The sequence below is a fragment of the Chiloscyllium plagiosum genome, unplaced genomic scaffold, assembly GCF_037043375.1.
Source record: "Chiloscyllium plagiosum isolate Xiang-an unplaced genomic scaffold, Cpla_swu_hap1 HiC_scaffold_34, whole genome shotgun sequence".
Classification (NCBI taxonomy): Eukaryota; Metazoa; Chordata; class Chondrichthyes; order Orectolobiformes; family Hemiscylliidae; genus Chiloscyllium; species Chiloscyllium plagiosum.
Genome location: NW_028270172.1, coordinates 32,679,424 through 32,703,070, shown reverse-complemented (window position 1 = coordinate 32,703,070; position 23,647 = coordinate 32,679,424). Strand labels below are relative to the sequence as shown.

General features: G+C 41.6%; 1 protein-coding gene and 1 non-coding gene across 3 annotated transcripts in view; both read right to left on the bottom strand.

The window, feature by feature from the left end:
- tgfbr2b (transforming growth factor beta receptor 2b) overlaps positions 1 to 23,647 on the bottom strand; it is an 80,122-nt gene that overhangs the window by 13,568 nt on the left and 42,907 nt on the right. For both annotated transcript variants that reach the window (XM_043719216.2, XM_043719217.2), the window contains one exon: positions 15,307 to 15,448. In XM_043719216.2, the coding sequence (XP_043575151.1) occupies positions 15,307 to 15,448 (142 nt within the window). The remainder of the gene's footprint in view (positions 1 to 15,306; positions 15,449 to 23,647) is intronic.
- Positions 22,103 to 22,192, bottom strand: trnap-ugg (transfer RNA proline (anticodon UGG)). Its single transcript is given in 2 exon segments — positions 22,103 to 22,138; positions 22,157 to 22,192. It is a non-coding gene; the product is annotated as a tRNA-Pro (tRNA).

Below are 23,647 nucleotides of genomic sequence, written 5' to 3'. Positions count from 1 at the left end.
GAACAGAGGAACAGGAAGCAGCAGGACTTTCATCACCTTGAGCCTGCTTTAACATTCAGCATTTCAACAGTGGTTTATTTGTCTCTCAACCAGTCTATCACTATCTGCTGGTCTTCCTGTGTTTTATTGCATGAAGGAGAACATAGCTTGTCACACCGCTACAGTATTCCACCAGCAGGTGAAAAATCCTGGTTTTAAATTGCCTTGTATGTTTCGGTTTTGCACTTATTGGAGTAAAGATATGTCAGTACAGTACTGGAAACAGATTTTACATCCTCAACAACCACCTATCCGGGTCTGGTACATGATGAATCAAGAAAAATGCATTGCTCGCTCTATTTCAACAACTTACATTAAATCTAACTCCAATACAGCATATCCCAACATTTCAATATTGACATATATATTTCCCACACCTATAACCCTTCTGCTTATTCAGCAGCTCAGTATAAATATGTGTCAAATTCCCAGCACTACAAACTGACACATGTGGTGCCATCAATGCCCACAGGAATAGATCAGGCCAATTGGTGCTTTTTGAGCTGGATGCAAACCTATGCTCCAGAAGAGGATGGACAAAGTTACAATAACAAGTACGAAGGTGAGAAGAAACTTTGAGAAGATAATCATGCAGGTGGATGAGGGTAAAGCGGTTGATGTGGTGTATATGGATTTCAGAAAGGCATTTGATAAGGGTCTCCATGGTAGGCTATTGCACAAAATACAGAGGATGAGGATTAAGGGTGGTTTAGCTGTTTGGATCAGAAATTGGCTAGCTGAAAGATGACAGAGGGTGGTGGTTGATGGGAAATGTTCATCCTGGAGTTCAGTTACTAGTGGTGTACTGCAAGGATCTGTTTTGGGGCCACTGCTATTTGTCATTTTTATAAATGACTTGGATGAGGGTGTACAAGGATGGGTTAGTAAATTTGGGGATTACACTAAGGTCGGAAGAGTTGTTGCTGAAGGATGTTGCAGGTTACAGAGGGACATACATAAGCTGCAGAGCAGGGCTGAGAGGTGGCAAATGGAGTTTAATGCGGAAAAGTGGAGGTGATTCACTTTGAAAGGAGTAACAGGACTAAAGAGAACTGGGCTAATGATAAGATTCTTGGTAGTGTAGATGAGCAGAGAGACCTTGGTGTCCGTGTACATAGATTCCTGAAAGTTGCCACCCAGGTTGATAGGGTTGTTAAGAAGGCATACAGTGTGTTAGCTTTTATTAGCAGAGGAATCGAGTTTCGGAGTCACAAGGACATGCTACAGGTGTACAAAACTCTGGTGCGGCTGCACTTGAAATACTGTGTACAGTTCTGGTCACCACATTATAGGAAGGATGTGGAAGCTTTGGAAAAGGTTCGGAGGCGATTTACTAGGATGTTGCCTGGTATGGAGGGAAGGTCTTACGAGGAAGGCTTGAGGCCGTCTTCATTAGAGAAAAGAAGGTTGTGGAGGTGACTTGAGACATATAAGATAATCAGAGGGTTAGATAGGGTGGACAATAGAGCCTTTTTCCTGGGATGATGATGGTTAGCACGAGGGGACATAGCTTTAAATTGAGGAGTGATAGATATAGGACAGATGCCAAAGATGGTTACTCAGAGAGTAGTAGGGGCATGGAACGCCCTGCCTGCAACAGTAGTGGACTCGCCAACTTTAAGGACATTTAAATGGTCATTGGATAGACATGGAATAGTGTAGGATAGACGGGCTTCAGACTGGTTTCACAGGTCAGCACAACATCGAGGGCACTGTAATGTTCTATGTTCTATGAAAGTGCAGATGCTGGAGATCTAGATCAGAAAATGTTGGAAATACTAAGCAAGTCAGGCAGTGTCTGAAGTGAAATAAATGGAACTAGAGTTTCAGCTCTATTTGTCAACTGAAAAATGATAACGTTGTAGCAGGTTTTAATCAATAGAAAGTCAGATAAAGTTGAGGAAGGGGCAGGAGGACCAAAGGTGAAATACTTCTCCCCTCTGGACTTGTTTAAATTCTTTCAGTTCTGAGGGAAGGTCATCAGCCTCAAACCACTAAACTTTTTGTTTTCTTCATTGATGCTGCCCAACCTACTGATTACTTATAGCTCTTTTTTAAAAAACCTTTTATTTCAGGGTAGAGTTTCAAAGCCCACTAAGACATACAATGATCATTGGTACTACAAGCAATTCCATTGTTAATCAGAAGATATCTTGAGACTTATCTTCCCTTCTTGTCATTTGTAAGAAATGAAAAAAAATGTCATTACCAAATTTTAGAAACTGGACATCACAGCCTACAATCATTAACACCAGATGTAGAAAAGAGACTGATTTCAGTAAAGATCAACCACATAAGACAAAAATGTGTATCCCTACCTCTGCGCCAGAAGGCTCAGTTCAAGTGCCACCTATTCAAGAGATGAGTCCTAAACATCCAAACTAGTTAATTAAAACTATCTAGACTATATTATAGACACAAATTTTAATGCAAGGCTAAAACTACCAGTTTGCTGCTGAAGACTATAACAGTATCAACAAAAGGAGCTTGCATTTCAAGTTTTATTTTAAGGAGACTGTCATAACAGGAATGGATAAGAATAGTTCAAAGTTTCTTGTTAACAGTACAGCTTCCTCAATAGCTCACAACAGTTTTGGTGAGCAAATAGAGGAGAGGAAACAATGACCACACCTTCTAGCTAATGCAGTAAAAATGCTGGCCAGGTGTTTTTACGGGATTGTTAGTAATAAAACATGTGAGGGGGCAGGTTTTAAAGAGAGAGCTTTAAAAAGAAGCATGAAGGCAGAGAGATATGGAGCGGAAACTCAAGAGTCGAAGATCAAAGCAGTTGAAGATGTGACCGCAGCGGTGGAGCAATCAAAGTCAAGGATGTGCAAGAGGCAAGACTTGGAGGAGTTGAGGAATTGGAGGAGAGTCACTAGTCTTAAGGTCCACCAGTCAAGGCTTTCTCTCATGAGAATCCAATAGCTGAAAGATGTCTCTCTTTCCTTCTCGTCTTGAGTGGGAGATCACGAGTAGTGGGGGCTGGAGCATCCGAGGCATGGGTGGGGTTTGACCATCATAGCCTACACCAAGACCCCCACTGCCTCTGATTGGCACAAGATTGAGGCATTTGGAGGCTCTCCCCCACCCCCCACCCACGTCCAGCCCAATTATTTCCCCTGCTTGCCATCTCTAGGGAGGGGAAAATTCCTTCCAAGGATTTAATGAGTCTCGTGTGCAAGGTACCAGCTATGAAGTGGTGGATAGTATAAATGCAGAGAAAAGACACGTCTTTATTAAAGGCAGAGTAGCAATAATGGGGAATTTTAGTTTTCACATATGCAATACAATGGAACAAATGAACCAACACATGTCAAAATGCGGTACCACGTTTCTTCAGTGTCAGGTTACCTTTCTGTAATCAAATGTTTTAAAACCAACAAACAGGCAGTCTGCAAGATTTAGAAATAAGGATTTAGTGAATCATTAATAATGTGTGAACATTTCTGCAAAAACAATTAAATAAATGAATTCAACATCGTGTTTGATGGAGAAGATCACAATACTAGAATTTTAAATTTAGTAAAGGCTGACTTCAATGAGATGTGATAGATACTGTCCACATTAAAATGGAAAAATCTGTTCATGAATAAACAATGAAATATCAGTAGGAGATAGTCAAAGACAAATTTGGGATACTTGGATGCTTAAGGGACAAGAACTCAATTGGACAAAAACAACAATAACTGCAACTAAACTGAAATGCAATAAGTAGCACAGATCTTGGAAAGATATAAGGACAGCAAACAGGTGACAAAACAGATAGTAAGAGCCACAAAAACAGCATTTGCAAAGGAATATCAAAATCAATTAGTTTTTAACCATTACTTAGAGGGAGAAAAAGAAAAAAAAAAAAAAAAAGAGGGTGGAAAGAAGCAGTGTGGGCCCTTGAAAAAGGGAGAAGGTTCATATTGCGATTGCAAACTAAAGGAAGTGCCGAGAATTACTTTGCCTCAGTACTTACAGTCGAGGAAGAGCTCATGTCAGAAAACTCAAGGAAACCAAAGTGTCAGGATAGCGACACAAAATTATTGTAAATAACAAGTCAGCAATGAAGAACATAATGGCACTAATAAGTGATAAACACCCAGAACCAGATGGTTTCCATTTTAGAATTTTATAGGGCATAGTTATTGAGTCATAGAATCAGAGTCATACAGCACAGAAACAGATCCTTTGGTCCAATTGGTCCATGCAGACCAAGTTTTACAAATTACATTTGCTGCATTTGCAAACCTCTAAAGCCTTCCTATTCATGTTCCAGTCCAAATGTCTATTAAAATGCTGTAACTGTACCTATATCTATCATTTCCTCTGACAGTTCATTCCACATATGAACTAACTGGTGTGAAACAAATTACCCCCCAGTTCCCTTTTAAATCTTTCTCCTATCACCTTAAAATTTTGAACTTCCTTACCCTAGGGAAAAGATCTTTGTTAATCACCATATCTATGTCCTTCATGATTTTATAAACTTCTATAAAGGTCTCACTTCAACCTCCTATGCTCCATTGAAAAAAGCCCTAACCTATCCAGCCTCTCCATATAAAACCCTCCAATTCCGGCAACAGTTTTGGAAATCTTTTCTGAACTCTCTCCAATTTAATAATATCCTCTTTGTTTACCCTGCTACAGAACTTAACACAGCATTCAAAAGGAGGCCTCATCAACATTTTGAGCAACTGCAACATGATGTCCCAACTCCTGTGGTCAACTCAATGGTCTGAGCAACGAAGGCAAGTGTGCTAAATGTCTTCTTAACCTCCCTGTTTACCTGTGATGCAACTTTCAAAAACATATTTATCTGAACCAGTGTTTCTCTGTTCAACAACACTACAGAGGGTGCTACCATTAATTATATAAGTCCTGCCCTTGGTTATTTTACCAAAATGCAATACCTCACATTTATCCAAATGAAACTCCATCTACTACTACTCAGCTCATTGGCCCTATTGATTAAGATCCCTTTGTAATCTTAAGATAACCTGCTTCATGGTTCACCAAACCATCAATTTTGGTGTAATCTGCAAATTTACTAACCATGCATCCTAAATTCTCACGCAAATAGTATATGCAAATGACTAACATCAGTGGACCCAGCACCAATCCCTGTGGATTGCCACTGATTATAGGCATCCAGTCTGAAAACAACCCTCCACCACCACCACCTTGTCTCCTACAGTCAAATCAGTTTTGCATCCAATTGGCAAGCTCTCTCTGAATCCCATGTGATCTAACTTTACTAACCAGTTTACCATGTGGAACCTTGTCAAAAGCTTTAGTAAAGCCCATGCAGACAACATCTAGCACTCTGCCCTCATCTATCTTTTACTTGTTCACAAAAGATTCAAACAAGTTTGTGAGAAATGATTTCCCATGCTCAAAGTCATGCTTACTATCACTAATCAGTCCTTGCCTCTCCAAACGCAGGAGCATAAGTTGGGAGCATAGGCTGTCAGGGAAGGATGTCGTGGAAATGTGGAACTTTTTCAAGGAACAGATATGATGTGTCCTTGATATGTATGTACCTGTCAGGCAGGAAAGAAATGGTCGTGTGAGGGAACCTTTGTTGACGAGGGAGGTTGAATATCTAGTAAAGAGGAAGAAGGAGGCTTACATAAGGCTGAGGAAACAAGGTTCAGACAGAGCATTGGAGGGATACAGGATAGCCAGGAGGGAAATGAAGGGATTAGGAGAGCTAAGAGAGGGCATGAAAAATCTTTGGCGGGTAGGATCAAGGATAACCCCAAGACCTTTTATGCGTATGTGAGAAACATGAGAATGACAAGGACGAGGGTAGGTCCGATCAAGGACAGTAGTGGGAGACTGTGTATTGAGTCGGAAGAGATAGGAGAGGTCTTGAATGAGTACTTTTCTTCAGTATTTACAAATGAGAGGGACCATATTGTTGAAGAGGAGAGTGTGAAACGGACTGGTAAGCTAGAGGAGATACTTGTTAGGAAGGAAGATGTGTTGGACATTTTGAACAACTTGAGGATAGACAAGTCCCCCGGGCCTGACGGGATATATCCTAGGATTATGTGGGAAGCAAGAGAGAAAAATTGCAGAGCCGTTGGCAATGATCCTTTCGTCTTCGCTGTCAACGGGGGTGGTACCAGGGGACTGGAGAGTAGCGAATGTTGTGCCCCTGTTCAAAAAAGGGAATAGGGATAACACCGGGAATTACAGGCCAGTTAGTCTTACTTCGGTGGTAGGCAAAGTAATGGAAAGGGTACTGAGGGATAGGATTTATGAGTATCTGGAAAGACACTGTTTGATTAGGGTCAGCCAGCACGGATTTGTGAAGGGTAGGTCTTGCCTTACAAGTCTTATTGAATTCTTTGAGGAGGTGACCAAGCATGTGGATGAGGGTAGAGCAGTGGATGTAGTATACATGGATTTTAGTAAGGCATTTGATAAGGTTCCCCATAGTAGGCTTATGCGGAAAGTCAGGAGGCATGGGATAGAGGGAAATTTGGCCAATTGGATAGAAAACTGGCTAACCGGTCGAAGTCAGAGAGTGGTGGTAGATGGCAAATATTCAGCCTGGAGCCCAGTTACAAGTAGAGTTCTGCAGGGATCAGTTCTGGGTCCTCTGCTGTTTGTAATTTTTATTAATGACTTGGATGAGGGAGTCGAAGGGTGGGTCAGTAAATTTGCAGACGATACGAAGATTGGTGGAGTTGTGGATAGTGAGGAGGGCTCTTGTCGGCTGCAAAGGGACTTGGATATGATACAGAGCTGGGCTGAGGAGTGGCAGATGGAGTTCAACCCTGCCAAGTGTGAGGTTGTCCATTTTGGAAGGACAAATAAGAATGCGGAATACAGGGTTAACGGTAGGGTTCTTAGTGAGGTGGAGGAACAGAGGGATCTTGGGGTCTATGTTCATAGATCTTTGAAAGTTGCCACTCAGGTGGATAGAGCTTGCAAGAAGGCCTATGGTGTATTAGCGTTCATTAGCAGAGGGATTGAATTCAAGAGTCGTGAAGTGATGTTGCAACTGTACAGGACTTTGGTTAGGCCACATGTGGAGTACTGTGTGCAGTTCTGGTCGCCTCACTTTAGGAAAGATGTGGAAGCTTTGGAGAGGGTGCAGAGAAGATTTACCAGGATGTTGCCTGGAATGGAGAATAGGTCGTACGAGGATAGGTTGAGAGTGCTAGGCCTTTTCTCGTTGGAACGGCGAAGGATGAGGGGTGACTTGATCGAGGTTTATAAGATGATCAGAGGAATAGATAGAGTAGACAGTCAGAAACTTTTTCCCCGGGTACAACAGAGTGTTACAAGGGGACATAAATTTAAGGTGAAGGGTGGAAGGTATAGGGGAGATGTCAGGGGTGGGTTCTTTACCCAGAGAGTGGTGGGGGCATGGAATGCGCTGCCTGTGGGAGTGGTAGAGTCAGAATCTTTGGTGACCTTTAAGCGGCAATTGGATAGGTACATGGATGGGTGCTTAAGCTAGGACAAATGTTCGGCACAACATCATGGGCCGAAGGGCCTGTTCTGTGCTGTATTGTTCTAATGTTCTCTAAGTTCTAAATCCTATCTCTCGGAATCCTCTCCAACAACTTACCTACAACTAACGTCAGACTCACCATTATAGCTGTTCTATCTACAATCTTTCAGAAGTTCGAGTGGGAGCGGCCCCCTTAGAGATTGGGAAATTGCTGATGTCACTTCATGTTTTATGAAAGTCGATAAGAGGGAATTGGGGAGGTTTAGTCTAGATGGCTTAACATTTCTTGTCAAGAAGTTACTAGAATCCATAATTAAGGATAAAGTGACTGAACTCCTTAAAAAAATTCATCTGTTCAAAGAACCTTTGGATTTAAATCCTTGTAGCACATAATTGACAAACCTGATTGAACACTTTGACAAGTGACTGATGTATTTGAGAGGATAGTCTAGGAGTGTTAGTTATATAAACTTCTAGAAGGCATTTTATAAGGTCTAAAGTTGGCTAAAGTTGACACATGGAACAAGAGGCAATTCATTGACCTGGTTTGTAAGTTGACTGAGGATACTTTAATTGACAGTTTGTGACTCATGGCAATCTTCAAGGATCTGTGTGGTGCCTCAGTTAATCACGGCAATTCTCAATGATGACTTAGATAACAGTAGGTCACCGATCCAAATTTGTTGATGACATAAAAATAGGTGTTATTGTAAGCAGTGTAGAAGGAAGCATAAAATGTATGAGAGATATTGCTAGGTTGAATTAGGAGGCAAAACTGTGACAGAAGAATTTCAGTGGAGAGAAATTTGAAACCATCCATTTTGGACCCAAGTTGGTTAGAACAGGATACTTTCAAAATGGTGAAAATGGAAACAGTGGAGCTCCAGGGAAACCTGGGGGCCAAGAGCACTAATAAAATGCTAGAATTTAGATTCTGAGATCTAGAATACAAGTGACTAGAAGTCACATCTTAGTTGCACAGACCATTGATTAGGCCACTGCTAGAACTTGGAGGGCATTTCTGGACACACTTCCTTAAGAAGCATTTACTGGTGCTGGCTGCATTGATACTACAATAATAGCTACAGTGTAAGAATGAAGTTAAGTGGGGGAGTGTAAACCAACTAGCGTTTATTCCCTGAAGTCTAGAATGTTAAGAGGTGATTCAAGAGAAATTAAAGATATTACAGGCAGTAGATATAGGTAGAAAGAAATAAACTGTATCCACTAGTTGAGGAATCCAAGACTGCTGGACAAAATCTAATAAACCAAGTCAAATCCTTTAAGCATAAAATTCCTTTCTGTAAATGGCAATTGGTGATAGATCAATTGTTAACTTTAAAATTGGGATCAATAGGTTCTTGTTAAACAATGGTAGTATAGGGTTCAGAACAAAGGCAAGTGAATGGAGGTATGTCACAGAGCAAGAATGATCTCACTAAATGACTGAATAGGCTCCAGAGGCTAAATGACCGACTCCTGTTACAATGTTTTAGAAGTAAGGAACAACAAACCCATGGTCAGCACTTAAACAATGTTAGGAGTTTTAAATTGAGGCATTACCAGCCAATTTAAAACTAAAAGAATTTTGTAAAAAAAAACTATACTGAGCGCTATAGATTTTCAGGTATAAAGCTACGTGGCTGATTATTCTATCACATCATTCCTTGTCTCAGTGTCAGCTCTGCCCTGTTAATTATTGGCACAAGTGCCAACAGTTAGTTTAAAAAGAAAGTGCGTGCCAAATTCAGTAAGCAAACAATTGCGTTGCCTCACATTCAAAGAACTGGCATTTGAGAAGCACAAAGAACCAAAGAAAGCAATCAGAGAGACCCAAGTCTCAACACGTTTCAGTTTGCACTCATTTGTAACTGGAGATCACCTGATGTGAGCCAGGCTGGATCAGGGGGAAAAACCACAACAGGAAAGAAAGTTTATTTGTCCTAGAGCCAGAACTTCAGGCAACAACCATTTTGTGTATTTTCCCATTGCTGGTGGGTGATAACCCCTTGAGGTGCATCAACCTGAACTCAGTTTTAATAGCATTTAACCCAGGTTTGTGTTCAGAACAGATCGGAATGTTCCACATCCTGAGGTGCTACACAGGCTTCATCTAAATGACAGTGTAATCCAACTGGAAATGTTGGAACGTGAGCCCAGCGTATGTTTTGTTAGCTGATAACTACTCAGCAGTGCGACTATAATGGAAATATTTGTTTTAAAAAGGAAAAACGTCCTCAGGCAGATTAAGTCAATAAAAACTGCGTAACAGGAACAAATGGATTAAGGGAAGATTTTAACTCTTGGGTAGTCACTATTTTGACATTTCTAACATTCTGTGGTGGAATACAGAACAACACAGCTGGGTACCAGGCAGCGAGCCTGTGTCCCATGATAGCTTTTCACTGAAAAGCTTCACTGAACAATGGCCTCAGACCGTGATCGCTGAAAAGTCAATAGCTCAATGTACAAGATGGCACCAATATAAGGCAAGTTGTGCAGTGAGACAATTGATTTTCAGGTTGTCTTCATGAACTAGAGGCTTTAATTCCAAATTTCAAGATTCAGCAGCAAGTTTCTTTCATTTACAACGTGCCGTTTTTGAAAAGTTAAGTTAGTCAGCAGTACAGCACATAGAGTCACACTGAATTACAGCACAGGAAAATCAAGCTTCAGTCTCTAACAGTGTTCATGTTCCACTTATGTCTCCTCTCACACTACATCATATAACCCTATTAACATACCCTTTAATTCCAATCTCTATAAACTTATGCAGCTGTCCCTTAAATGTGTCAATGTTTTTTGCCTTAAGTGTTCCATGTGGTAGAAGATCCACATTCAAAACACTCTTGCATAACAAAGTTTCTCATGACAACGAAATTAGACACTTAAAAACAATTTTGTTTCTGTTCAATGTTGCAACACTTTCTACCACAGGCAAGAGTCAGTAAAAACAGAATGTATTTGGATGCATGCAACATTTAATACCTGGGAAACAAAGATAAGTTAAGGGCTTTGTGAATCTAACTGAAGTTTCTCTTTCTTTTCTGGTCATGACAGAGCTGCTTGCTCAGCTCCAACCTGGTGTTTTTCTGTACCACATATAAAGCTTCATTTAATGCAAGATGGTAGAACCATATTTCTTGATGGTTCCATTAGAACTCCAATCTTCACAAACGTATGTGAAAGTGGCAAATTTGAAATTTAGATGAATAAAATTACAGAATCCGTAACACTAAGTTGTTTTAACCTATGCAAGATGATACATGTAAAGAGGCTGGACAACTGCAGAATACAATTGTAAAAAAAAAGTGATAGACACGTGTGTGCTGTAAATCTAAAATATAGATGGAAAATGGTGGTGACGACGTGCAAGTCAGGCAGGAATGTACAGACAGAAACACTTATTGCAGGCTGATGAGCTTTCAGTAGCTCCGGAAATAAACTCAAAGGTATCACATAGTAAGCTCTATTCCTGATGAAGGGCTTTTGCCCGAAACGTCGATTTTCCTGCTCCTCGGATGCTGCCTGACCTGCTTGTGATTTTACAGGACCACTCTGATCTAAACTTAAAGGTATCACAGCCAGGTAAAAAGGTGAGTTGGGGGACTTGAGGAAAGAATTACAAAGAAAGGATTAAAGATAAAGTCTGTGACAAGGCAGGAGGTAGGCATGATTGAATGACAAAAGGCATGATTTGAAACAGACAAGTATAGAAATAGGATCCCACAGATGCTACCTGACCTACTGAATATATCCAGCACCCATAACTGCAGAATATATCTATGATGACAATGAAGATGTCCTTCAAAAATTCTCTTTGATTACTCTCCATCTGCTTTGGTAGTCAGTTGCTATCTTGAGCTGATTAATTATATCACATCTTTGGTAGCATCTCCCCAAACTACAACCTTTTTCATCCAGAAATTCAAGGATAGCAGATGTATGGAAACACCATCACCTCCAAGTTCTCATCCAAGCCGCACAATGTTTCAACTTGACATATTGCTGATAGCTCAAAATCTATAAACTAACTAACAACATTATGGGAGCCACATGGAACGGAGGAGTTCTAAGAGATCCAGCAAAGGCAATAAATGCTGGCCTTGCTACAAACACTCATTTCTCAAGAATGAACTTACAAAAATATGGAGTGAGAAGAGATCAAAGTTTCTCTTTTCCAATGCATCTTTTCATAAAACATGTTTCTATTCCCTTTCGAATAGTCAAGTGGGCATCAGCAAATGGGTAACACTCCAGGGAGCTGGGAGCATAAAGTTCCTAGCACTCTCTGACCATGCACCTGCTGGTGTTGGTCAATATTCAGGATCACTAATCTCTCAATGAATCCTTGTGTATCCTAGAAACAGAATGAACAGTTATGGCCATTCTGGTATTCTACTGACATTAACACTGTTTTTAATTAGATGATGAAGAAGCAATGACTGCAGATGAGCACTTCCAAAATTTTCAGTTTTTAAATCACAATAGTTGGTGTATTATCCTAGGTTTCTGATGATAATGAATTTCCTCATTACATAACTTTGGAAAGGAGTATTGTAAGGCGAATTGAAACACTGTGTGGAGTTTGCACGTTCTCCCCGTGTCTGCGTGGGTTTCCTCCGGGTGCTCCAGTTTCCTCCCACAGTTCAAAGATGTGCAGGTCAGGTGAATTAGCCATGCTAAATTGCCCGTAGTGTTAGGTAAGGGGTAAATGTAGGGGTATGGGTGGGTTGCGCTTCGGCGGGGCGGTGTGGACCTATTGGGCCGAAGGGCCTGTTTCCACACTGTATGTAATCTAATCTAATCTAAAAAAAAACTTTGCCATAGAAAGGCAGGACAAAGGCTTCAATTCTTGGTTGCATTATTCTCATGAGAAACTGAAAAAGGTGGCCTCAAATATTTAATCACAATGAGTTGCCATGGACCCACAAGGAGAGACCACAAATTGACTTTTGTTGTGCAAACCTGATACTCATTACTATTAGTGAGGTTAACGCTGCAGATTGGAACATATTAAAATTCAGACATGGTGCTACGATCATGGACTCCCAGGTCAAGTACAGTACAGGGATATGTGGAATAAACTACTATTTGTGCGCGTCTGTGGAGTGCCGTGATCGTATAGTCGTTAGTACTCTGCGTTGTGGCCACAGCAACCTCGGTTCGTATCCGAGTCACGGCACTAATTGCTCTATCTGCCCCAGTTTTGGGCGGCACGGTGGCCCAGTGGTTAGCACTGCTGCCTCACAGCGCCTGTAGACCCGGGTTCAATTCCCGACTCAGGCGACTGACTGTGTGGATTTGCACATTCTCCTGTGGAATTTCCTCATTACATAACTTTGGAAAGGAGTATTGTAAGGCGAATTGAAACACTGTGTGGAGTTTGCACGTTCTCCCCGTGTCTGCGTGGGTTTCCTCCGGGTGCTCCGGTTTCCTCCCACAGTCCAAAGATGTGCGGGTCAGGTGAATTGGCCATGCTAAATTGCCCGTAGTGATAGGTTAAAGGGGTAAAGGTAGGGGTATGGGTGGGTTGCGCTTCGGCGGGTCGGTGTGGACTTGTTGGGCCGAAGGGCCTGTTTCCACACTGTAAGTAATCTAATCTAATCTAATCTAAGTACTCTTAAATAATACATCAGTCCCAAACACTGCCCAAAGGTCATCACTTCCCATATTGCCATGTTGTCTTCTCAAGTGAAACTGTGAATTTAATATCAAATTAGGAGCATTTTTTAAAAAAAAAAGCTTTAAAAAGTCATATTCAAACTTTGCTGAATTGCAATTGCTTTGAATCTGCTCAAATTTATGTCACATAGCGTCAAAGAGATGACAGCACAGAAACAGACCCTTCAGGCCAACTCGTCCATGCCGACCAGACATCCTAACCTAATCCAGTCCCATTTGCCAGCACTTGGCCCATATTCCTCTAAACCTTTCCTATTCATATACCCATCCCGATGCCTTTTAAATGGCATAATTGTATCAACCTCCACCACTTCCTCTGGCAGCTCATTCCATGCATGTACCACCTTCTGCATGACAAGTTGCCCCTTAGGTCCCTTTTATATCTTTCCTCTCTCACCCTGAACCTATACCCTCTAGTTCTGGACTCCCCCACCCTGCGAAAAAGACTATCTCTTTACCCTATCCATGCTCCTCATGATTTTATAAACCTCTATAAGATCACCCCGTAGCTTCCGACGGTCCAGGGAAAACAGCACCAACCTATTCAACCTCTCCCTAGAGCTCAAATCCTCCAAACCTGGCAACATTCTTGTTAATATTTTCTGAACCCTTTCATGTTTCACAACATCCTTCCGATAGGAAAGAGACCAGAATTGCACACAATATTCCAAAAGCAGCCTAACCAATGTCCTGTACAGCCGCAACATGACCTCCCAACTCCTGTACTCAATACTCTGACCAATAAAGGAAAGCATACCAAACGCCTCCTTCACTATACTGTCTACCTGCGATTCTACTTTCAAGAAAATGTGAACCTGCGCTCCAAAGTCTCTTTGTTCAGCTTTGGACAGCTTACAGCTTTTCCGTCTGACTCTTAGTTCAATTCAGATCATTCTTCAATGCACTATACCGTGCTTTATGGAAGTTGAGTTAATTTTAACTCAGATTAGATTGTCAGCTCTTAGGCACTTTTACACTAACAGATGGAATGTGTTACTGTCTATTGGCTGCACTCAATAGAGTCATACAGTCAGAGTCTCAGCGTACAAGAAGTTTCAGTAGGTCCAGAAAGATATGGAAGGATCAGAATATATCGAAGGGGCCAATATTTGAGCTTATATTATTTGCAATTGAATCTTAATGCAATGGAGTGAAGCTCTGTATGATCTGCATTAGTTGAAAATTAAAGGGAGGAGCTTGTGACCAGCTTATGCACCCCAGACAACAGCAGTGGAACATCAGTTACATAGAATTTGACATCATTCTAGTCAGCAACATTATTTTGGATAAATGGCAGAAAATCAATTTATCAAAACACCTTCAAATCCAGGTTAACTGGAGCTGATCTATCCTATGACAATAAATTTGTGTGGAGCGCTTCAAGACCCTACAGTGTCACAAAGCACGTCAGAGGCAAGGGGGTATTTTTGAACTTGAACGATTTGTATAATGTCAGAAACCTGGCAGCCAATTTGTGCATAGGAAGATCCCTCAATAGGCAATGACATAAATGGACTTTTAACCTACTTTCTTAGTGATGCGACAAAGAGAATCTGTTCTGAATGATGGAAGGGTTAATTACTCCAGGCCTCAAATGTAAGAAGGTTGCCAAATATCTTACGTAATAGGTGGTTAAGATTTGGAATTATTAAGGCGAATGATATAGGCTTAGTAGTATTCAAAGGGAAGTCAGAATAATAAATCAGCAAGGATATAGGGATAGAGCAGGCAGTGACATTAACTGGATTATTGCCCTAAACAGTTGACACATACATGATCAGCCGAGTGCCTTATTCTGTAATGTATCATTCCATATCAGTAGTCTCATAAATATTGGTCAGTAATTCCTTGCTCTTCTTTGAAACTGTGCAGTAGGAATATTTGTAGCCAACTGTGGAGGTGGGGGAGGGGGAGGAGAGAAGAGGTGTTTACTGTTGGACTCAGCAATGACAGTGCTAGCAACTGGGCAGCAATTGAAATCAATCATGTTTTGTTTATCAATTTTCTTCTTTCTGTTGAACCTTCCAGAGCCTGTACATCAATAGAATTAAATCTGAAGTTTACTGTTAAAACAAAGAACAGCCCATTGTTGTCTAAAAATATAAAACTTTAATGCCACTTACCACCAATGGCTGTACATCGTGATGTGATCTCCCACAGAACGAGGGCCATTGAATACACATCAGTTTGTTTAAATGCCTCAATATCCTCCAAGTTAATTCGTGACTCCAGCACCTCGGGAGCCATATACCTGGCTGTACCGACCTACAGGAAAATGGGCAAAACGTATCAGGTATTGGACTGGATAGCACACAGCATCTGACCTTACTTGTAATGAAACACAACATGGTTATACAATTCAGATCAAGATTCACAATTTATATTTCTAAAGCACCTTTATCGTAATAAAATTCCAAGGGCAGCTGAATGAATTGTGTCAATCTTAGTAACAAATAACTCATTTTTTGTTTGTTTTGAATTATAAAAGAGGTAACTGTTTATCTCTAACCTCATTACAATTTTTTATTGCTGGTTTTCTTCCTCCAGACAGTGAAACTATAAGTAGCTAGGTATTTCAATAGATACTCATTGAGAAGCCAACGTTACACCTGTCAGTACAAGCTGTTGTTTGAAGCATTTCATCATTTCCCATTCTTATGGGTTGGGTGTGGGTCTAAGTGAGGGGGTGGCCGAGGAGTGTTTAGAGCTGGCAGTCCTGCAATGTTGGAAGTAGACAGTCTATAGAAACAAGCTACCAGTCCCCAAAGTTGATCAAGAACATGGAAAAGGAGGCCAGGTTTACTGCACAGCTGAGATAAAATAATAATTTATGACAGTTCTACAAGATGTGAAATTTGCGTCACAGATAGACAGGGTGATAAAGAAGGCGTTTAGCATGCTTGCCTTCAATGCTCAGACCTTTGAGTACAGGAGCTGGAACGTCATGTTGAGATTGTTCAGGATGTTGCCGAGGCCCTTTCCGAAATACTGTGTCCAGTTCTGGTCTCCCTGATATAGGAAGGATATTAAGCTGGAGAGGGCTCAAAAAAAGATTTACTTGGATGCTGCTGAAATCGGAAGTTTTGAGATAAGATGATGGACTGGAAAGACTGGGACTTTTTTCCAATGGAGCAGAGGAAATTGACAGGTGACCTTATAGAGGTTTATTAAAATCATGAGGGGCATAGATAAGGTGAATGACAAGGGTCTTTTCCCTAGATCGGGGGAGTTCAAAACTAGGGGGCATATGAGAGGAGAAAGGTTTAAAAAGGACACGAGGAGCGAGTGGTCCATGTGTGGAATTAATTTTCAGAGAAAGAGATGGGTGCAGGTACAGTTACAGCATTTAAAATGTATCTTGATAAGCTCTGGAATAGGAAAGATTTAGAGGGATATGGGCCAAGTGCAGGCAGGTTTGATGAGTTTAGTTTGGGAACATGGTTGGCATGGACTGGTTGGACTGAAAGGTCTGTTTCCATGCTATTTGACTCAACTCTAAGACAATGGATCAAAGACTTCATTCAACCGTCCATGAACTCAAATTAACTTCAGAGTGATTTGATTAGCAATCCTAAGATTCAGGAGGGAAACAGCAGTTCAAAACTGGAAGTGGGCTATGGCTGTGCTCAGATTGAAAAGACCCAATTTGTGGGGTTTGGCAATGCGGGTGAATGGCTTGCCTAGCTTGTGCTAGAAAGGAAATTACCAAGAAATAAAAAATGCTCACTCTGAAAGACAGCTCATGGATAGACCCAACCCCACAACTAGAGAGTCGAATCACATCCCTACCCAAAAAACTTCAGAATTCAGGAGAAATAAACAAGACCGACTTCCAGAAAAAAAAGTGAAACCAGACGGATCCAACACACTATGCTTCTATGGATTACCCAAAATTCACAAAACAAAAGCCCCCTTCAGATCCATAGTCTCACTATCTGGAACCTAATTTACAGATTAACCAACGATCCAGAACCTAAACCTGAGATACAAATCTTTTCAAAACAGACTGTTTGGAGGTTAAAGGTTACTAGGTTAGGAAAGGAATGGAATGGAAGTAACTCTCAACAGTTAAGAATCACTTTGGACTGGTTCTGGGGAGAATTGAAGTACCACTTAAGGTACAGTATCAAGTATACAGGTCCATGTGAAGTGGATTTTCAGTTGTGTTAGAAATAAAAGCTGGAACTTCTGTTGAAAATATAGCTTGCCCACAAAAAGTGCTTAGTCAACATTACTTCTGGTCTGTGTGCTACAATGAAAAAAAGTCTTAAAACATGAACTCGTATTCTGTCATCCTTTTGGCTATCAACTGGAATTTTGAATTTCTCTCTTTTTAAAAAAGTTACCTGTCTCTAGGAGGAACATAACATTAACAGGGATTGGAGTTGTGGAATCAGCTTTGTCATCATGACCATGTACACAAATATTACAATGTAATGGCCATTTCATAGCACACTATTTTTAAGTTGAAAACCGATGGACATAAAAATAAAGCATAGTATATCCCAGGATGGTAGGGTACATTTATACATTGTTAATTTTGATTCAAACCCTGGTGTCATTATTGAATCCAAAAAAAACCTTATTTTTACCCTAAGGCTACAATAAGTTTCCTTACTGCATGCTTGTGTTTTGTAATTCTGGTAATATTGGAGTATGTTGTTAAATCCAATGTAACAATCAAATCACTTCATCCAACAGACTACTACTATTGATGAAAGGATCACGCAATAAAAATCACAGGAACATCACAAGTGCCCATGTCGGTCCATCTGAATGATAGTGGCATAAACTGGACGATGGTTCATAAATTCTGGTTTGGATTCAATCTCCTGGGGGAAGACGTGAAACTCAGGCCGCATCTGTCCTCTCAGGTGGACTTGGAAAAAAAACCCATGCCATCATTTTGAGGAGCAGGAGCACACTCAATACTCACTAACACTCAATACTGGAGCCCCCCAGGGGTGCATATTCAGCCCCCTACCATACTCGCTGTATACCTATGACTGCATCAAATACCAGAGTAATGCCATTCACAAGTTCGCTGATGACACCACCATAGTTGGTCGAATTTCAGATGGCGACAAAACAGACTATGGACGGGAGGTGGAAGAACTGCTATAACAGTGCACTGAGAACAATCTCGCTCTCAATGCCAGCAAAACCAAGGAACTCATTACTGACTTTTGGTGGAATGTTACTCATGCCCTCCCCCGAAACATTAACAACACAGAGGTGGAATGATTAGAGAGAGAGTGTTAAGCTCCTGGGAGCGGTCAACAACAAGCTTTCTTGGACTCTTCATGTGGACGCACTGGTTACAAAGGCCCAACAATGTCTCTGCTTCCTCAGGCAGCTGAGGAAATTAGGCATGACGGCGAATACTCTTGCCAACTTTTATAGATGATCAGTCAACAGCATTCTGTCTGGATGTATCACTAGCTGGTGGGGCAACTGTACCATTCAAGATCGGAGATGGTTACAAAGAGTGGTGAACTCGGCCTGGACAATCACAAAGGCCGACCTACCATCTATAGAATCCATCTACCAGGCCCACTGTCAAGGAAAGGCCGTCAGCATTCTCAAAGATCCATCCCACCCTGGCAATGTTTTTCTACAACCTCTACCATCAGGGAGAAGGTACAGAAGCCTGAACACATGCACCAGCCAGTTTCAAAACAGTTTCTATCCTACTGTTGTTAGGATACTGAATGGACTCACAAACTCTTAGCATTTGCCTGTACCTGTGTTTTGGTTTTTGCCACTTTTTACCTATTATTTACTTATCTACGCTACTTAACTCTGTGATCTCCCTGTATTGCTCACAAGACAAAGCATTTCACTGTGCCTCGGTACACGTGACAATAACTTCATTTCAAATTCAGGGTCCTGGCTAAAATCGTTCCCTTAAACAACATTTTTTTTTAAAAAAAAGAATAGTCATTTCATTACTGTTTGCAGGACTTGTCAGGAAATTAGCTTCCTATTTTAAAACAGTGACAGTACTTCAAAAATACTTCATCGGCTTTAAAGTGTTTTGGGATGTTCTGGGGTTGTGAAAGGCATTACTGAAACAAGTTATTTCTTTCACACAGACATGCTTAGAAATATTGTGTATCTTAAAATTGGTGCTGCCACATACTCCTGCAACAGAATTTGCTGTTTTGGCTTCACGCTAATGTTAAACTTTCGGAATGTAAGTAAAGCAGACCCTGAAGCAAAGCAGAAACTATTACCTGTACAGAGCCTCACTCTGATTTATTCTGGTATCATGTTAAACCCTATCTCTGGATTCTGGCTCCATTTACATTGTAACAGAAATATTGGTGTGAAGTGAAACCTCTTGGCGTTAATACTTCAGTCACATGCTGAAACACCCTCTATTGACTATTCATAGCATGACAACAATTCTTAGCCACAATGGATATAAGCGAGTGAGCAATTTCCCTCTATATCACTGGAATAAATTTTATCCATATAATTTGTAGTGTGTAAGTATTCTCTGTATTTAGGTGGTAAAATAATGCTACTTTTACTGGGAGAGCTTTCTGTAGTTTCAGTTAAAATTCTGTTTGTTCTTGCTTATAGAGATGCCTTTTAAACAGATTCTGTTGACTAAATAGACTGTATACGCTGTTAAGTCCTACTCTGCCTCTGACTGTTTGGCTGACAGAGTGATGTTAATTGGCAAAAGCCCTCAAAGGACTCTCTAGCTCCTCGGATGCTGCCTGACCTGCTGTGCTTTTCCAGCACCACACTCTCGACTTTAATCTTCAGTATCTGCTGTCCTCACTTTCGCCCAGAGTGGTGTTAATTGCCACTTCACCTTTAGTTAGCTTCAACTGCTCTGTATTTGTTTCCATGATCATTTTTTGTTGCTGCAAGGTATCTGTTACTTGTAACACAATTCCTCATTTTGAACCTGACCATACATTCGCATTTACTGCTGTAGGATGTCAAGAGACGATGACAAAGTGTGTCAGTAATTTCATCTTTGTAGCAGTAGTGAAGCTGCAAACCTCCGATTCTTTAATAACTTCAGCTTCCCCAGCGGCAGTGGTGACTGGTGAGACTCCAGGCAGACCTCTGGGGAAGGGGAACCAGGAACTCATTTTTTGTTGCTGCAAGGTATCTGTTACTTGTAACACAATTCCTCATTTTGAACCTGACCATACATTTTGAACCAGGAACTCAGCCAATGGGAAGTCTGCGGCAAACAAAAAAGTGCTGGAGAAAGCCAGCAAGTCTGGCTGCGCCCGTGGAGAGTGAAACCCATTTAACATCGAGTTTGATCATACTCTAATTTAGGCCAAATACTTAGGCAAGGTTGAGATCTCACTGTGGCCAGGCCTGCAGGGCCCAGGGAGATTAACAGATGGGGTGTTAGTGAGTGGGCAGAAGATGGGAAAATTGCAAGGAGTGGAAATACCTTAGTGGAACCTGCAATGACATGACTCCTGTCCACCTCAGTAAAACCTACGTGCCAGTGCCCTCATTTCCCAAGCTTGGGCTATGGATGCAGAAGCATATCCTGAAGGCTCTTAAACTAGAGTGGGAGGGTGATGCACATTGCAGATCGAAAAGAAAAGGGGCAAAGCTGGCCATAAATCCACTTGATCAGAATTTACCGTCCTGAAATTCAACACTGCTTTCCTGCATCTGTCCACTCATCTCCTGAGGTTCAGTCACAACACGGGCTCAGGAGCAGCAGTGAGCGGGTACCAGAAAGCAGGAGATATGGCAAGAACAAAGAGCTGGAGGGCGGGCGGGTGGGTCAGGGATTGGGTGAGGCTGCAAGTTGGAGGATCAGCATGACGACTGAGTCAGGGAGTAGGGGAGGTAGCAAGTCTGAGGATTGGTGAGAGGAGGCGAGTCAGAGAGCAGGATCGGCAACAAATGGGAGATACTGCAAGTATTAAATTGCCAAATTTCTTCTCCACTTGGTAAATGAAATAACTATTTAAACAATGTAAGAAATTAACAGTGGAAAGTATTTCAATTCAAAGGGCATGAAGCTTGATCTTTATATCTAAATGTGGAAAGTTACAATTTTCAGGAACACAATTACAACATTAAATCAGGACTTCCTATGTATTTAAATAGTAGCAGCACGCCCTGTGGGTGTCATGGCATATTCTGTGGCATTGCTTCATGATGCAGATTTATTCAATTAAGTGTCAAAGTAAGTGTGATGGAGCAAGAGGGCTAGACTCACACCCATAAACTGTTCCAGTTTATTTTTACCATCACGTTTTTCTAACAGATTCATTGTTAACAGTGGTGCTGGTGACCCAGAGTAGTTAAAGCAATTAGTTGGCAGGGATATTCTCTTCAACAGTGTAATCAAATATAATCATACATACACTATAGAATTTTCTTTATAATTTTATACATAATTCCATAGCAATTTTAAAGGCAGTAAAAAATCCCAGGGCGACTCACAGAATAAACTGACACTGAGCTACAGGAGATATTACAGATTAGATTAGATTATATTCCCTACAGTTGAAAAATGTCGTGCTGGAAAAACACAGCATGCCAGGCAGCATCCAAGCAGCAGGAGAATCGACGTTTCGGGCATAAGCCCTTCTTCAGAAATCCCAGTATATTCCCTACAGTGTGGAAACAAGCCTTTTGGCCCAACAAGTCCACACCGACCCTCCAAAGAGTAACCCACCCAGACCCATTTCCTTCTGACTAGTGCACCTAACACTATGGGCAATTCAACATGCCAATTCACCTAACCTGCACATCTTTGGATTGTGGGAGGAAACCAGAGCACCCGGAGGAAACCCACACAGACATGGAGAATGTGCAAACTCCATACAGTCGCCCGAGGCTGGAATTGAACCTGGGACCCTGGTGCTGTGAGGCATTAGTGCTAGCCACTGAGCCACCGTGCCACCCCCTAAGAAATGTGGGCTTGTCCAGGATTTGAACCTGGGATCTCTTGCAAGTCTGCGTAGTAGAAGCCCCAAAGCAAGAATCATACCCCTAGACCAACAAGCCACATACTGGGCCGATGCTTGAATGCTTATGGAAAAAGGTGTGTTTTCATAACTTTTAATTTAAAATCACTTATTGGTAGTGTAGAGGATCTGAGGGACCATAGTATGTGTGTCCTCTAATCTGAGGGCAACAGGAGGTAGATAAAAGATGGTTAAGAAGGTATATGGGATTGCTTTTTATTAATTAAGTCAAGAATACAGCAGCAAGCAGATGTGATGGAGCTGAAACAATGTTAGTTAGACCACAGCTGGAGTACTGTGTGCAGTTCTGGTTACCAGACCATGGGAAGGATGGGATCGCCCTAGAGAGTGCGCAGAGGAGATTCACCAACATGATGCATGGGCGAGAGAGATTCAGCTATAAAGAGAGACTAGACAGGCCGCGCTGCTTTTCTGAGAGCAAAGGCGGCTAAGGGGGGGATCTGAAGTGTACAAAGTTCTGAGGGGTATACACAAGGCAGATAGGGAGAAATGTTTCCCTTTAGTAGAGAGGTCAATAACAGCGGGGCAGAATTCTCAGGTAAGGAGCAGGATAGTTGGAGGGAATTTGAGGAAAATGTTTTTCACCCAGAGGGCGGTGAATATCTGGAGCTCAATGCCTAATAAAAGGAGTAGAGGTGGGAACCCTCCAGCTATTAAAAAGTAGTAGTCAGGCAAGTAGTTGAAATGCCACAGGATACAAGGCTTTGGGACAAGTGCTGGAAAATGGAATAATCGATAAACAATTGATAACTGCCATAGAAATGATGGGCCAAAGGGCTTCTTCCATGCATTAAGAACTGGATCCCCATGTCCATGATGGTTGCTATCTATAATTGCACATGGGAATGGCACCCATGATCCTGAACCTTACTCCAACAAGGAGTCTATGTGCATTCTCCACTTGGCAATTTGAGGGAGGCTGGGCACTTCTCTCCTGAACATGAAAAAGGCAATCACTTTCAATCTGGAAAAGTGCCAAGTTTACAGCAGACTTCTCTGGAAGGATAAGATTTCTCAAAAATTTGACTGACGGCAGCAACACAAATGGCATTCCCAACTAACCGGATGCTGTCATCAAACCATACGCACAACACCCCCCCCCCCCCCTCCTCACACATCCACAGACATTGGCATCTGACATGCACCAACCTCTAACAACCTTCAGGGATATTCCTGTACTTCGATGCTGTCAAAGTAAGAATACTTAGTGCCCAAGGAAATACACCTAGCTCATTGGACCAGGTTAATCTCCGGGCTCTTCAGCTGCACTCATTCACTCTGAGCCGACCTGGATGCTTACAGTCTCCCTGCCTTCCTTCCACCCCCCCCCCCACCCACCTCAGCGGTACCAGGCTCACATTACTGCTGTCTTGTAGCACTTTGAATTTAAGTGAAAGCTTGGGACATAACTGTATCTTAGTGCTTTTTTCACAGCAACAATTTGAGCAATCAAAGTCTACTTGCCTTACAATCC